Source organism: Orbicella franksi, chromosome 14, assembly GCF_964199315.1.
Source record: "Orbicella franksi chromosome 14, jaOrbFran1.1, whole genome shotgun sequence".
NCBI classification, from domain to species: domain Eukaryota; kingdom Metazoa; phylum Cnidaria; class Anthozoa; order Scleractinia; family Merulinidae; genus Orbicella; species Orbicella franksi.
The window spans coordinates 4,881,387-4,898,387 of record NC_138158.1 but is presented as its reverse complement, the minus strand read 5'-3'; the positions used below and the strand labels follow the sequence as shown (position 1 = coordinate 4,898,387).

Sequence of the window (17,001 nt, the reverse complement as noted above, 5' to 3'; positions counted from 1 at the left end):
AACCTTACACAGCCCATAAAAAACCAGGAAAGCCATATTTTTTGCGATATTTGCCTCCGTGCTAACGACATTGTCTATGCTAGGTTTAAGGATTTCAGAACTTTTCTGTACGTTTTTATGAGCATTGTTACAGTTTTCGTGGGCTAAGAATTATGGGTAAATGTACCAGTCGCCATCTTTTTTCTTACGGAGGATTGGCCACAATTTGTTTTATAAACTTTGCCAAACGTTGCGTCTTGTCCTGCTTATGAAAATTCGATGATAAAAAATGCGCTTTGCCGGGCCCTTTTTTAATTATAAGCACTTAAAACTAAAATTAACGGTGTTTTTGGCAGGGCAGACTGTTGCTATGGTAACATAATGTGTCACGAAAATGATAACAGCGTGTTAACCAACGATTGGGCAGTGTTTTAATCTCATAATTGTAGTATCATATGATAAAGAGTAGTTATAATGGTCCATCAAAATCTAAGCCTTGGAAAGTGTTGGAAACTGTTTTGAGCCACATCAACCCTTAATTACATACTTCTCAAACCTTGCATTAGTAAGTTATCGTGCTTATAATGAACAACTTTTCAAAACTAAGCTTACATTAGCAAGTTATCGTGCTTATAACGAACAACTTTCCAAAACTTAGGGAGAAGTTATTTATTAACTATTGTGTCATGTGACATCGAAAAGCTCATTTTTGAAGTCAGACTGCGAAGTTCCGTGGTGAGTAACTGTCCCACAGAGTTGTTTTATTAATAAAAATCATTTGGGAGGGGGGTGGGGGGTATACTGAGACCACCAACAAAGTTTTACACAATTAGTGGAAGCTGCAGGTGGTGGGATCGGAATCAGAACCAACTTGAAGTTTCTCTGAACCCCTTCCCACAAATTTTTATTTTATTCTTGGTAAAAAGATGTATTTCAATATGCTAACTACAATTGCTAAAAAGATTCGGATCTCTGGACTCGCATTTGAGTTATGAACTTGTAAAGCAGTTAAATTAATCAAGGCTGTTCTTAATGGTTATGCTGTTGCTATGGTCACCTTTTTGCCTCACGCAAATGAACATAACATGTTTACCAATCGTTGGGTATACTGTGATATCCTATTTATAACATCAATTGAAATTTTTAAAAAAAGTGTAAGAATTGATTCATCAAGAAAAGCAGTGCTGAAAACGTTTTTAACTGCTTTACTACCTGATTGACGTTTATTTTGCTAGAATTGATTCATCAAACGGAGAAGCGCTAAAAATGATTTAAAAGCTTTGCTAATTGGGTTCCAAAGGATAACTCTTTATACGAGAAAAAGAAAATATTTTAATCTGCAACTAAAGATTTTGCATTTTGATTTAGAATTAAGGATTATGTGATGCGATCTAGCTTATTATTTGCTGGGAGAAAAACCAGTCACTGTTCATGAGGCAAGCAGAACTTGTGGCTCAGTTAAAATATTTAAACCAGTACACCGGTTCTCCTAATGTTACCTTTATCAGGGTTACAAAATATATCGGCGATTTGCGGATAGTTCCTTGCTGTTCTTTGGCTCTGTTTTTGATGCAAGGCTTTAAGTAGAAATAAGTTTCTCAGTGTTCTAAACAGCCGGCGGGCGACAAACAATTGTGCAGCTGATTGTTGGTAATGATCGTTTTATGCCAAATACTGACGTCCCGGTGACAAGCATTTTCTTTTTTTTGCAATTGTAATGCAGAACTTTGAGTAAATATTAAAATGAAATGTTTAACTAGAGAACAAGAAAATTTCAATTCTCTCGACGGTATAGTAAGAAGAGGGAGGCAATTGAATTGTGAAATAAAAATCAGTTATCAGTTATCAGGTATAATACGAAAATAATAATTGCGCTATTCATGTAGACCCGATCGGCCCTAATCATCGGGTCTGTACTGTTACAGAAAACTTCTATTTAACTTGCAAATACAGGTCGGTGACTCGTTAACACATTTGGCACAATTCCCGAGTTGATTAATTCATTTGTATAAATGAAACTCTAAGCTTCCTGTGGTATCACTTTTTGTCAATGTTTCTGAAAAGTTGGACGACCTATGAGTGACCGTTATGGAAGAAGAGAGCGAAATCCCGGATAAGTTGCGAGTCGGTGTATGTTCTACAGTTGGAGCGCTTTATTTACTCGCCTCGATTATCACACTAACAATAAACGGACTGTTATTGTTCGTGATATTCAAAGATCCTTTGAAATGCTTCAGACGACCGTTCGCGGTTTTAATAACTGGATTGGCCACAACCGACTTTCTTGTTGGAGCTATCGGAGACACAACGTCTGCTAAGAATGAGTTTTACTGCGTTAAAAATGAAGACGGTGAGACTTACTTCGATTGGATTATGGATTATTTTATCGATAACTCCGCTACAGTACTGGTCGTGGCTTTGTCTGTTGACCGGCTAATGGCCGTGGCTTTCCCCATTTACTACCGCTGCTCCGTCAAAAAAACTCATTCTGCCATTGCGGTCCTTGTCATCTGGGTATACTGTTTAGCGTTTAGTTTACTCCAACTTGCTGATATTCCTGAGGAAATCTACGATGCTATCGATGTACATATACACATAACGTTGGCGTTGTCAGCCACTGGAGTCATATATTTCATGATATACTGGATCATCCGAAAAAGAAGAAACCTTTTTCCAGGCGAGGAAGTTTCAGGTCAGAAAGCCGAAAAGCACTTGCGAAATCTAAAACGCGAGAAAGAATTCGCTTACACTGCCTTTCTGATACTTCTAGCGTTAGTTTTTACGCAGATTCCGTTTTTGGTTATGACGAAAATTGAGTCAAACTGTGAAAGTTGTGTTGAAACTTCGTGGTTTTTCGTATGCAAGAAATTTGCTGATTTCCTATTGTGCGTCAGCTCTATTGCCAATCCGTTTTTGTATGGGTGGCGCGTCAAGCAATTTCGAAACTCCTTCATGGCAATTTTCTGTAGGTCTCGTCTTGATCAAGCAGACCTCGAAATATCGCAAACTACTCAACCGGCAAACGAAATCAGAAACTGAAGAAAAGAATGTTCTTAACTTTGTTTTAAAGACCATCAGCGATGGCTCATTTTCAATAATTTTATGGGCTTGATTTTACTCCGTCATTAAATTGTTTGTACATAACTCCCCGAGTTCAATTTGAGCCATCCTTGTCCCATTTTGATTCAGTTATCGAATATCACCGCTAAGGCTAAATACTTTGACACTAGGGTTTAATACTTAAAGATTCTTAACTTATCTTATCATATATTTAGCGTTTTTCTGCCTCAGCAAATGTTATTCAAACGAAGTTTTCTTTTTAATTTTAAGATACGCTATACCTTAGCACCCTTCAGTTGAAAGGTATAGACAATAACAACTCAACCTCATTTGTATCTCTTTAAAAAACTTGTAATTGAAGAAAAGAGGGTAATATTTTGTTTTCGATTTTTATTTGCGATATATGTTATTTATTTAATAGCCTACTGCTGTTCGGTACGAAATTATTCGCAGCTTTAATCGTGTTAATTAAATTTTAATACCACCAGCTTCCTTAATGTTTTAGCCGTCTAAAGTCACGAGAATATTTACAGATAAAAAATGACTTTAACTTAAATATTGTAAATCGGCTACTTGTTTTCAAATGTTCCAACTCACTTCTCTTAGCAAAGAACTTGAAGAGACTTCTTGAAAGAGAGATTAGATATGTGTTTTGCAGATATAGCATGTCTCTTGCTGAATTATGTATGATAATGCATTGTGATAAATATGTTAATAAAATTGGCTTTCCGCACAAGTAAATTATTTATGGACGCATGTTGTTCTAACAGTTTGTCGTTTCACCGGGCCTGCCTTTTCTCAGTTCCTCTAGCCCACTGCCACTCCTCTGGTAGCCCCAGTATACATAAACATAAGCGTTTTTTTACAACTTGGGATGTCGTTGCGCCATGTTGCTTGTCTTTGCTTTAAGAGCCAGTTGCTCGCCTAGATCGAAGAGGTTCTAGGTGACTCTGTTTGTACTCATTGCGACTCTTAAAAATCTTAAGACTTTTCGAAAATAGCATGAGGTTCATTCTTAGAATCATTCCGGCTCTCATTTTGGTTTCATTAATGTTCAAACCTCTCAGTAAATACGTGCCTATAAAACCCATATAGTTCACAGCTTACGATTTATTCGATCTCAGCTTGGTTTCATCGATGTTCAAATCTCTTTTAAAAGAACGTGTTTATCAAAGCCATATCTTGAATTTATTCAGTTTACTTTGTGAGAACTCGGCCCCTGAGAAATGACTCAATATATCTTGATCCTTGTTAATTTTTTTCACTGTTACTACTACCTCTTTTAAGTGTTTTTCCATCTAAGAAAGCAAAACATCATTTTACGGTGTTCTTTGAGTAAAAGTAATCTTGTCCTTGAAAAAAATTGCTGACTATATCATGACATGTCACAATTAATAATTAAAGTTACAGGTATTAATCGTGCCAAACGGCGCCTCGGGAATCTTAGCGGTTAATTCTTGTAGTTTTATCGCAACGCTGAAATGGATTCCCTTTAATGAACAACGACAACACTTTGAAACACTTTGACAAAATTAAAGAGAAGACACCGTTATAGCCTTCCTGGTCATTTTTTTTCCTCTTGGTGCTTCAAGAAAAAAGACGCAGAAATAGAGCAGCCTGTGTTTTGACCTGCTGGTCACCTGTTCAAACTTGTCGGGTGGAAAAATCTACAAAAGTAACAAGTCAGCAACAAATTCAAAGAGCTACTATGGTTTATAAGTCTCTACACGCGTTGGCTCCAGAATATCTAAATTCTAAATTCGAGAGGCAAGAAACCGCATATAATCTAAGAGACTGAGAATAAACTAAATGTTCCCTTACCGCCTACAAACCATTATAAAAATAGCTTTAGCTATAGTGGCGCTATTCTTTGGAACAGTTTTCCGCGTGACTTAAGGTTACAGTATACCTTCAGATCGGCAATTTTCTTCAAATTTGGATTTTTGGTTCAAATTAATGGTCGAAGAGTAATCTTTAATTTCTGAAAACAAAATTGAGAAAAACCTAATATTGGCGGAGAAATGGATGTTTTACGTTATGGCCGGAAGTAAAAGTTCCCTCTTGATTGACAGCCCTATAACGTGTATGCAATCAACCGAGACTACTTTCGCGGGAATATTACCGATATTGATACCACGAATTGGCTGGCTACTCAGTTAATCAGCATTGTTAATCCAAGCATTTTTCGTGTTAGATGTAATTCTATTAAGTTATAAGTAAACATGGACCACGGAAAACTCCGTTTACCAGTTCGAAAGAGCGAAGAATGAATAAAAATAGATCAATGAGTGAAGAAGCGAAAGTTGGCCTCGCGGATGAAGCTACGGACGTATCAAGCAGGCAAAAAGATCGAGTCAAGAGAAGAGAAAGGTTGTGTAAAATTTGGGAACTCGACAGCGATAACAGCGATGTTTACAGTGACTCTTTTGTTGAGTTCGATACCGATGAATCGTCCAACTCATTGAGATCCATTGTAATATTATCCATGCACATTTGCTCTGCCGCGCTTTCTTTTGTTTGTTCTCGTCGCCCGGCTACTCTAACGTTCGTATCCTTTTTCGTCTTCCCCATTTTGCCAAACCAGCTTCAAGAAAAACCCAGCTGCAGAAAAATTATCTCTCCGCCTTGAGCGCATTGCGAAACGCAAGGTTTTTTTTTGCAGATTCACGCGTAAATTTCACCGCGAGTTAATGGTAGTAAATTTTCCAAGCGCTGATTGGCTCAGTGATCTGAGAACCCAGTTGAAGGCGTTTGTGGGCGGAGTTTGTTTGCGAAGTAAGATATTTTTCTTAGCGTTGTTTTCTCGGATAAATTTTTTCACTTGAAGCAGACACTTTAAAGAGTTACAACTCAAACGGAATTTGTTTGTTTGCCCTCAAATTTGGACAGTAGCTAGATTAACATATAAAAAACAAAAACGTGTCTGCGAATTGTTTATTTCGAAATATTTTTTCTCCGAGAGCGATTTTTGTACGATCCCTTCACATTTTTTAAATCCTATTTCGAAAATGTTCTGTAACTTTTTACTACAATTGAATATGGAAAAACGCAGACACGCTTTTTTAGCGCTTTTTGTCCTGAAACCGAGGAAAAAATAAATTGGCGAAAAACAAAATTCGCTTTGACTTGTAGCTTCCAAAAGGTGATTAGGACGCTTGCATTTGGTGACCGTGAAAAAATTGGCAATTCATTTTATTTCAAAATTTTTGGTATGGTTTGATAGCCAGCTCTATAAGCTTTAATTTGATATAGGGGCTTAGGTATCTACAGCTTAAACCGGACGCGCTACATCGCTTGGACGCGAGACACCCCTGAAGGTATACGGTAACCTTAAGGGAAGAGGTGAGTCGCTGAGGCAGTTTAAACGCCTACACAAAAGAGATCTATAAGGCACGGCATTCGTGGAAAGCAGCTTTTTTATTTGATTATCATTTTTTTTAAAATTGTATTTGATATTAGGAGTTTTAGCTGACGAATTTTTATTTGTTGAAATAAAGATTATGTCTGTATGTATGTAGAAACTCAAGTCGGTCAGCATGTGTTCGTCATTTTCAATCCTGCATCGGGACATCTGCTGTGCTAACGGATACATCGGTGTCGTTACTAAGGCCTCAACACGAAGGTTTCATTCTGAAAACGCATCCAATGTTTTCCGTCCACACTGCGCCGGTGGAACGTAAAAACGCAAAAATCACATTGTTTGTGTTTGAAGAAAACTCGGATAGGGAAATCAAATGAGAATCGTGACGCCATCGTTTTCTAAAAGATCCGTTTTAAAAATGTTTTCCGTCCACACGAAAACAAAAAGCCGGCGTTTTCAAATCCCTCCGGTTTGAAGGGCGTTTTCGGAAAGCTCTGTTTTCGTGACGGATTAGTGTAGACGGTTGGCCTAACTGTGGAAATAAACGGCCGCGTTTTCAATATTCTCCGGTGTAGTGTGGAGGCTGCCTAACTTATCCGTCGTAAGACAGGAAATGAACTGTAAAACAAATATTTCAGAAAGCCTTAATACAACTGCCATGCTGTTGATTTATGTTTTTCGATCTGTTTGTTTTTTATTCATTGATCTGAATTACAGTCTATTCAGAGTTGATTCCGGTGCAGCTGTTGATTCATACTCTGATATAAAGAAAAAGAAAACACATCACTGTAGAGTGAGACGTGTAATGTCACTCGATATTTGTTTAAAATACAATTCAGTGGAGGCAATATATTTCCTGGCACATTCTTTGTTTGTCAGAGAAAATAATATGAGCTTAACTTTAAACATAGAATTAGAAAGCGATTTCCTGACAGAAAGCTATGCCAAATTTCAACAAGATGTTGGCAAATTTCAGCCAACTCCTCCACAAGTGGTATTTTCGTAAGTTTGCTAATTGACCATATTGCAGTATAAACTATTCGTTTCTATTCTCACCCATCGTCAATCATTCTCATTGCGAAATGAGTCCCAGTCATTTACCGAGTATTGTTCTGCAAATTAAAGTTATTATTGTGGAATTTCTTATGATCCGGTCAAACAAAGATGTAATGGCTCACTTGAGGCAGGAGATTATATTGCAACTTCACTGTATTGCTGCTGTTTGCATGTAACGCCGAGTTTTTGCATATTTCTTTCGTAAATCACTACAGAAAACTTGGAAGAGAAAGAAAGAAAATGGGACTCTGCAGGAGTTCTGGATAGTAGTAGCAGGCATTCCCCTGTACTGCAGGAGTGGTCACTGAGCATTTGGAAACAGAAAATGGTCGCACTTTGCTCAGCTTTTGTGTTTGTTTAGTTTGTGGATAATCTCTGGAGCAAAGAAACTGTCAACGACAATAAAAGCCTGTTACAGCTGAACGAAAACCAGACCATTGCAAAAATGGCGCCAACTGCACATTATCGGGTAACGGTATGGTGCGAAACCGACTCTTGGCGGATCGCGGCGCAAAACGCTTAGTGACGCAAATTGCGTGCCTCACTTTGAATGGTCTTGCTGCACCTACGAACATGTATTGAGTAAAAAGCCCAAAATGAAAAAGATATAACGACGTCGGATCTTTGCATTTGTTCATGTAGTGTCTCCTAAAACGCTGAAAGGGCAGCTTGTGGATCAGCAGCTCGATGGATTTCTGGTAACGACGGATCTCACGAAGAGCGACTGTCCCAGGCCTGTAACAATGAGGTTTCTTGACTCCACCGGTGGCAGGAGCGCTCTTACAAGCTGCCTTTGTGGCGAGCTGTTTACGTGGAGCTTTTCCACCAGTTGATTTACAAGCAGTTTGCTTTGTACGGACCATGTTTTGCAAATCGATAAGACTTCAAAAATGCCGGATCGAAACTTTGCTTGAATTGACCTTTCAAAAGTTTATACCTGGCGGGCTTTTCTCTGATTGGTGGAAATATTTCTATTTTGATTGGTGGACTAGGTGCACAATCTGTTTCTGAAAGATGATTGCAATAGTTTTGGTAAACCCCAGGGGGACTCCCATGCTCCCATGCTCCCATGCTCGTCGGAAATTTTGAAAAGAACCCATAAGAGGTACAAAGATCCTGTTTTGTGGGCGTGGCTTGAATTTTTTTCTCCTCCTAGAGGTACCAATTCTTACATAACACATTATCTCCATTTATATTTTTTCGACTCAGTGCCCCAAAAGGTAACGCACAAGCTCTTGCTATGGATCTTTCGGGGCTTAACACCTAAAAGCTACGACGAGTATCCACGTCCTTTTGATATAGGAGTCCCCCCGGGGGACGAACCAACCTATGCTTGCCAAAGCCCTTGCAGAGTAATACAATGTGCACATATAATACAATGTGTGTTTCCCGCTTTGTATTACACTTGCCATCACTTAACCAATAGAATTTTCTGTGGGTTTCTTAAGAGGTCAAGCTTCTTACAACATAAAGCTGAAACGGCCATTAAAATGCTTACCCCTACTAGTACTTGTTTTCAGAGCGCGGAATACGATTGACGCCATACTATTGTGATGTAAACCTTGACTTGAGTTTCACAACAAATCCTAGACTTTTGAGCAAAGAAGCTTTGGCTCAACCATGACAGCTATTAAAGTTAACTAAAAGGAAAGTGCATAATGCTTAACAAATTTGGCCTTGAAATGGCCTTTTCACTCCGTGAAGTCATAGTTACTAACTAAGGTGCATGGAATAATGGGCAATGGCATTTTGGAAACCAGAAAAAGCTACAGCCGGAATGTCACAATCAGCTATGATACGAAACTAGGACTGAATACATTTGCGAAGAAGGCGAAAGCAGCAAAACTGAAAGATCGGCCAGAAATTGATTTTAGGCCTAAAATTAACCTTAGCATTTCAGTTTTTCACCTTATATTTGAGTCTTGTCCTCTTGTAAAACAGCTGCGTGAAGAAGTATTCTAAGCTTGCTTCCTGGTTTGACTCGCCCAAGGAGTATCATTTCCAGCAGTCTCGGCCTGCCACATGGTATCTTCCCGAAAACTTTTCTCGGCTGTCACAATCATTCCACAATACGGGCGACTTAATTAACAGGAGATTGTCCTTGGAATATTTCGGAAGGAGCTAGACTTTCACGCTCCCTCTCCACACATTTCAATCAAATTCATGAACACCGTGTCTTTAATTTGTGAACACCGCGTCACAAACTTTCCCGCCTTTTCAAACCATTACTTCGTTTAGATCACACTGAAATGTCCACGTCATCCAATCGATTGAAGACTTTTAAAACAGTTATTCCATGTGCTCTTCTTGGAAACGAAATGTTTAAGAAATTGTTAGTACTGGGAGAAATATTTTTGTACTGGGATAAAAATTTTTGAACTGGGATAAATATTTTTGTACTGGGATAATTGCTTTTGTACTGGGATAAATATTTTTTTTTATTGGGGTAATTATTTTTGTACTGGGATAATTATTTTTGTACTGGGATAAATGTTTTGTATTGGGAGAAATATTTTTGTACTGTCCCTGTGGGCCACCGTAGTTTTCTTGCGGCTGGTACGCTCTGCTCCAGATCTCCGACAGGAGCCCATGATTGCCCATGATGGGCTCCTGTCTCCGATTATTACTGCCTCTCCCCCCTCCCTCGCCCACCCCCTCCCCCACTCCCCCATAAACTAATTATATCGAGGAAAAAAATTTGAAGAAGTTTCTTCTTTCGCAAACAACTAATTCCCAATCCCCTTTCGACAGGGCAACACGCTTAGCATGGCGGGAAAATACAAATCGCAGCAGAGTTTCTCAGAGGGGTTCAGCTGTTCATTAGCTTTGATTTGATCGTTTCTCTTTTAATTTTGGTTTTTATTGTCAACGTTGCTTTGGAGGAAACCCTTGTTTTACGGATAAATACAACTTGCGTGCTGGATTAAATGTCGTTCGAAGATTTTCCCAGGGAAGCTTGTGAAAGCTGGAACGAAGTTGGTTTGGTTTACACGCGAAACAAATATGGCCGTATGCGTTCGCCTCCAGGATACACATTAAGTCGCAAAAACGATGGTTCTTTCAAAGACAGTCTCTTCAGAGGTATGTCTTAATATTACTAACGATAAGATGTGCTATCAATAGTTGAAAAGCTTTTTGAGTTTATAAGCTCATAAAATTTGAAGTCCTCTCCTAGAGAAGTCTAATATAGGCTTTGATCAAGCTTTATTTGGCCCCGAAAAGAAAATATTGAAATAAAAATTTATACCGAATCAGTCTTGACTACTGACGTGGATGTCAGTGTTTTCATCTTTCTTCTTATGCAATCCTGAGTAATAGCTTGACTGCTATAAAAATATATACTATTTTCCTCCCTGAACACCCTAAATAATGCCAATCTGCAATGGTGACCGCAGCAAGATGTGACATTAGTTTAAGGTGACAAGCATCCCGACCCTCTCACAGGAGAGTTCCCCTCAGTGGGTACTCAATGTGGTTTTGGTGCCCAGGGGATGGATAGGAAGAGGGAGGACGCAGATTTCTTCCTGATTCTCATACCTATTGCTTTCAATTCCTGCTTCCTACTCTGTGGCTTCGGTATTTTTTGTGCATTTATGTCTCAAACTACTGTACATTTGAACCTCCACTAACGGCCACCTCTCGACAACGGCCACTTTGTTTGGTCCCAGTGGACAGTCCATACATTCACTCTCATTTTAACCTGTCTACAATGTCCACCTTTCCACAACAGCAATGGAAAACTCATCTCAACCAGCCAAAAAAACCGCTACTGAGCAGCCAGTTAATCAACGACTGATGAAAGGTGTATACAAAATCCCATTTTTTTATTGTAAATGGACACCAAACTTTATCTGTACCACACATCACTAGTCTCTGTTTCTGTTAAGTGTCTGTCGCATTGACACATTTTTATCTTTATATGCTAAAATGGGCATCTTTTAACAAAACATGTAGCACCCCCCTTAAGAAACAGGTGTCATATTACACCCCTACCTCCTCATGATAGCCATTTCTTTACAGCAGCCACTTTCCTCTGTCACCAAGGTGGTCTTTGTGGAGAGGCTCAACTGTGTTATGTTGTGTTTGAATATTTGTTTTTATTTTTCTCAGTTCCTTCAACCTTTAGAATTCCATTTTCCACTCTGTTGCCTCACCTCCCACAGATGTTTTGCCACATCAACCAGGTTCCCCTTACTCCTCAGCCCCACTTAGGAACCCTCTTATGATTATGAATTGTCAGTTACTGCAGTGTAAAAACCTGGTTATTGAATTTCTAGGTCAGGGTTACAGTATACAGAGGGCAGATTTTTGATGTGGAACCATTATGACCTATGTGGAAGGCTTTTCCCTCTGACCTTTCTTTATCTGCCAACTAAAAGGTTAAAAAAATTGTTACTTAGCTCTTAATATGTTTTTTTTTTTCCACAGGAGCAAACTGTTCAGTCAACACGGATAACAACACCTACAATCCTCAACTCCTCTTTCGTATCTGTCTGGATTATGTTGCTAAGAACATATCTATGGTAGAATCTTTAGACGGATTTCCAGACATTGTTGGAGAGGAGCTTTTCAAAAAAGTCCAACAGAATGATGGATTTGGATCCGACCCCAAGAATTTGAAGTTGTTCTGTGAAGCGTATGGTATTCTTGTGTTGTCAAAACTGTCCCTTACCTCAGCACACATTCTAACAAGCAATTATTTGGAATATCTTCAACTGTTTGTATATCTGACAGAGCTTGATGTCAGTCACTGTCGTCTTGGAGATACTCATGAGCTGGTGTCATACATTGCTCATTTACATGGGTAGGGGTTGTACATAATTTTGTATTTTTGTGTTTTGACACACCTTAGGATCTCAGGAAAACACTAACAATGTAGAAATGCTAGGTCATCTATAGAATGTTTTCTTTTAGGCCGCTTGAGTAGTTGACAACTCTTGTTGGTCATTTGAAGCAACCTTGAAGCATGTTTACTATAGGCAGTGTCAATCAACATTATCAACCAATTTATCAGCCAACACTTGATACATCAGCCGAGTATCTGCCTTGTATTGCCTGAGTGTCAACTGATACACAGCTGATATATGGGCCGACAGTCGGTCGTGTGTTGGTTGGGTATGCGTGTCAGTCAAGTGTCAGTCTAGTAACTGCCGAAATGTTGATCGACATTTGACCAAAACTGGACCAATGCTCAACCGACACTGCAATGACTGTCAGCTGATATATGAGTTATGTATCACCCAAGTGTCAACTGATACTCTGCCGATGTGTCGACCAAGTGTTGGTCAATATATTGGTCCACAGTGTCGGCTGACACTACCTACAGTAAACATGATCTGTGGCCTTTACACTTCGGTGTCTTCTGAATTGTGGTTAATGTGTTAGGTATTGCAAAACTGTTAAACAAGGTTGATTTGCTGCTTGTCATTGAACATGATTCTAATAACATATTGTACACAAGTCTAGCAACTTGTTGGTCATGTAGAATCTAGCAAACCATTTTTCAATCTCTTTATTCTCTCCCTGATTTTTATTGCAGTTTAACAAAGCTCAGCCTCAAAGAGAACTGCCTTTCCGACACTGGCATAAGAAAACTGACAATACCACAGCGTCTTTTGAGAGGTGGACTTGGGAACCTATCAATTCTGGATTTATCCTTAAATCCTAGTATCACAGATGATAGCATCAAGCACGTCATAAAGCTTAATTCTTTGACTGCCTTAAATCTGTCTGGTACTAAAGTAACTTTTGGATATGGAGTCCCACAACTTATGAACCACACAAACTTGTGTTTAGCAATGGATGTAAGTAACAGAAATATACATAGCTTAATGACGAAGGAACTCAGAGATATACAGTACCTTTAGGTCCCTACAAACAAAAAACTGTTGTTTCAGAGACGCTGTTGCAGAGATACAGTTCCCCTGGATCATGTGTACTAAAGGCATCTGCAGACGAGTGTCGATCAACACCTGGATCAACACTCGATCAACATCTTGATCGATACTCAGTCTACACTTACCAACATCTCAGTCGACAGTCAGTTGTGAGTCAACTAATTTTTGCAGACACACAATCAAGTGTCAATTGATACATATGAGTCAGTCAACATTTAGCCAGCTTTCAACCCACTGTTGATCAGGTGTTGATTAAGTATCAATCAAGATGTCCATCAAATTTTGATTGAGGGTCCATCAAGGGTAAAATTGATACCCGACCACGGATGCCTTAAGTACATATGATCTGTCATGATCCATTCTACTTTTACATGTAAAACAGCACAAGGGACCTAATGTTTGAAAAAATTAAATTGCATAAACGAGGCCCGGGGGATAGATTTTGAGCATGTGACATGACATCATACAATTACGATCTATTTTTTGCAGAGAACTAAAAATGTGAATCAAGGTGTATAAAATATAATGCACACCTGAGGCATTGCTGGCCTGCATAGCAAGAGTTCTCCTATGAACAAATAGCTTTTTCCACATTCTGGCCATGCAAAAATTGTGGCAAGAGCAAAACAAATCGACAAAGGGTAAGGTGGCCACACCCCAACTCCTTTGATTTTTTGCTTTCACCCCAATTTTCACATGACCAGACTTTGCTTGTTCAACCTTGAAAACACTTGCTACACAGGCTAAGGCATTGTACTATGTAGTTCATTTCACTCAGTTATATTCTTATTGTTTCTACCATTTCTTTGTGCTTATAATAAGCTCTATGTACTGTATAATATAATGTTCAGTGGGTTTGGTATACACTGTGGGAGGTATAGACTTGGTGGCCTAATAATAATAATATTAGCATGCTGGACTCTAGATCCAGTGGTCTGGGTTTGAAGCCTGGAAACCGAAATGGGCTGTTTTGGTATGTTCTTCAGCAAGACACTTTATTTTCACACTTCTCTTCATCCAGGTGTAGAAATGGGTAGCAGCAAATTAATGTTAATGTTAGGGGTAACCCTGTGACAGACTAGCATCCCGTCCCATTGGGAACACTCTTTGTTGCTTAATGCTTTTGAAACCAGAGATATACGGGGCTTGCCTGATAGGCCACTGGGCTCAAACTCAGACTTATCCTTAGTATGCACTATTCTAAAATCTGGTATTTATTTTATTTTATTTTATTCATAAAAATGTATGAAAAATGCATGAAATTTATTTCTGAATTTATGAAAATGTATATAAATTTATGATTAATTATTTTATGAAAATGTATGAAAAATCTGGTATTTATTTTATTTTATTTATCTATATTTACACAGGTTGATCATTTCAAGTCAGGTCAAGTTTTTACAGTCACTGAAGGATGGGCTGTTGGTGTGATTGATGACTGGACAGAAAAGTCCAAGACTTGCACTGCAAGAGGCAAAGCAAATGCACAACTTGAAAAGAAAAGTGTTAAGTTCTACAAATCATCACGATCAGGCTTAATGCAAAAGACTGCTGACAAAAACAACACCATCAGTGAACTTCCAACAATCATGCTGAGTTCAAAGACAACTAGACTTGCTTGTTCAAGCTCTACAGAAAAGCGGCAACCTGAAAGAAAATGTATGAAAGACAACAAGGAGAATTCTGCAAGGAATGATCAACCCAAAAAGAAGTTAAAGATGAGTGCAGATGCTTTAGTAACATTGAACAATGTGGAAACTTTAGAAGATGACTTCATTGAACAGTATTTAAACTACAACAAGCAGTGGAAGCCTGCGCAGAGAAAATGTTCACTATTAGAGTCATTAGATCAGGTCAGATAGGTAAGTAAAATAGAGATTAGATAGGTTAAGTGAAATAGTTAGTCTATAATGTTCTATAAATAGACCTCCGATGATCAACTGCCTAGTTGATTTAGCCATCTGGTTATTACCAGGGCTATCATTAAGGGCCGTGACCCCTAATCAAGTATGCTTGATTGGCCATTGATGTTACAGGTGAAATTGCCTGTTGGTAATAGAATTCACTGTCCCATAAAATGTGAAGGACAGGGCTACGGGTGACTCAAAACTTAATGACAGCCCTGATTACCAGGGGTTCCATTGACATTTTCAGCAGGAGGACAACTGGTTTTCACAAGTGGACAAAACTTTCTGAACTGTCATCTAGATGGTCAAACTAGGTGGGCAAAATCATCCTTACAGCTAGTAAATTTACCAGGTGCCTGGCCCTTAATGAAACCCCTGTTATACTGTCCTGTTCTGTTGTCCCCAAGAAAACTGATTCATGATCAGATCATGGTGGCCTATTTCTGGTCACATTTATGGAGTGGGTTCTATTGTATACATTTTAGTACCTAGTTACCAATAAGTTCTCCCCTCTGTACTTAAAACCCTGCTTAGCATTGTGCTCCTCAAATCTTCTGTGCGTGGAACTCAGTTAATATCATACAAAGTAGGTCCGCGCTTCTCATGGCTTCACCCTTTGCCGCTCGATCGCAGAAACCTAACTTCTTGCTGGCTAGGAAAAGAAAGAGACTGCTTGCAGTCTTTGGCAAACATATTGTTCATAAGGAAAGATTTGATTGTATTATCAAATGCTGCTAGTCCTCAAACACAGCTCATCTAACACTAAACAGGTACACAAAAATATTGAGCATGAGTTGCAGAAGAAATGAGTGAGGAAAAGTCTCTAAACATGATTTTAAGTGCAAAGAAAGCCTTGTTCAAACTGAACCATGTTATTTATCCAATTTTTAGGGAATAGCCCTCTTTCTCTGCAAAGCATTCACCTCTAAATCCTGACTAAATTGTACAAGCATCGGGCTGCGGGCAGTAAACTGCATTCCACAAAATGATATTGTACACATAATGTACCCATGCAAAAACTATTCTGTGTTTTCTTGATTAAATGTCAGGGGTGGTATGCACTGTGCACAGTATGCTAATATGTCTGAGCATGAGAATAAAGTGAAACCTGTATTAAGCGGGACCCCTTGGGACCCTCACAGTGTAACACTTTGTGAGATCAAAGACTAGCTAAGACTGCTTGTAGTGCAATATCCAGTCGATCAATACATCAATCTGGAATAATCACTTAGCTTTAAAACGTTATTGCTGAACAATGTTAAGGAGTCTCAGCTGAACCTTCAGAAGTAAACTGAGCCCTTGAAGTGTCTGCTTATTGCAGGTTTTGTGCAACAAAATGGCTTAATATTGGTGCCTGCATCCATTTAATAGAGGTGTCTGCTGAATGCAGGTTTATTTCACAGTAAATGTGTGAAAAAAAGTTCGTGGCTTAAGCTGGTGTCATACAGGTTTCACTGTAAAATTATATGCTAATCATACGGAAAGGTGTCATTAAACAGGAGTAGATCATCCATGCACATCATAGACCCAGCATTTATTCAGGGGCTGGTGTTTCAGTTTTTTTTCCCCATCAATTTTGTTATCTATTAATCTTGTCATAAATTCCCTGTTTACCTGAATTACAGCAAAGTTTTTCTTAAAATTCCAATAAACACGTAAATGATGTCCCAAACTGCAGTCAATAATATTAAAACATAGAAAACAAAAATTTAGATATAGTTGAACATGAAGTATGAGAGAC

The 17,001-nt window shown here is 38.7% G+C and overlaps 2 protein-coding genes across 2 annotated transcripts; both read left to right on the top strand.

Annotated features, from left to right (window-relative positions):
• The first annotated feature begins 1,408 nt into the window (after positions 1–1,408).
• LOC145467877 (mas-related G-protein coupled receptor member B4-like) lies at positions 1,409–3,786 on the top strand. The gene has a single exon (XM_081451489.1). The coding sequence runs from the start codon at positions 2,068–2,070 to the stop codon at positions 3,016–3,018; it is 951 nt and encodes a 316-aa protein (XP_081307615.1). The 5' UTR covers positions 1,409–2,067; the 3' UTR covers positions 3,019–3,786.
• A 6,454-nt stretch (positions 3,787–10,240) lies between these two features.
• LOC145467069 (leucine-rich repeat-containing protein 42-like) lies at positions 10,241–16,921 on the top strand. The gene is made up of 4 exons (XM_081450588.1): positions 10,241–10,537; positions 11,885–12,260; positions 12,996–13,260; positions 14,724–16,921. The coding sequence occupies exons 1-4, from the start codon at positions 10,384–10,386 to the stop codon at positions 15,213–15,215; spliced, it is 1,287 nt and encodes a 428-aa protein (XP_081306714.1). The 5' UTR covers positions 10,241–10,383; the 3' UTR covers positions 15,216–16,921.
• Positions 16,922–17,001: the final 80 nt, after the last annotated feature.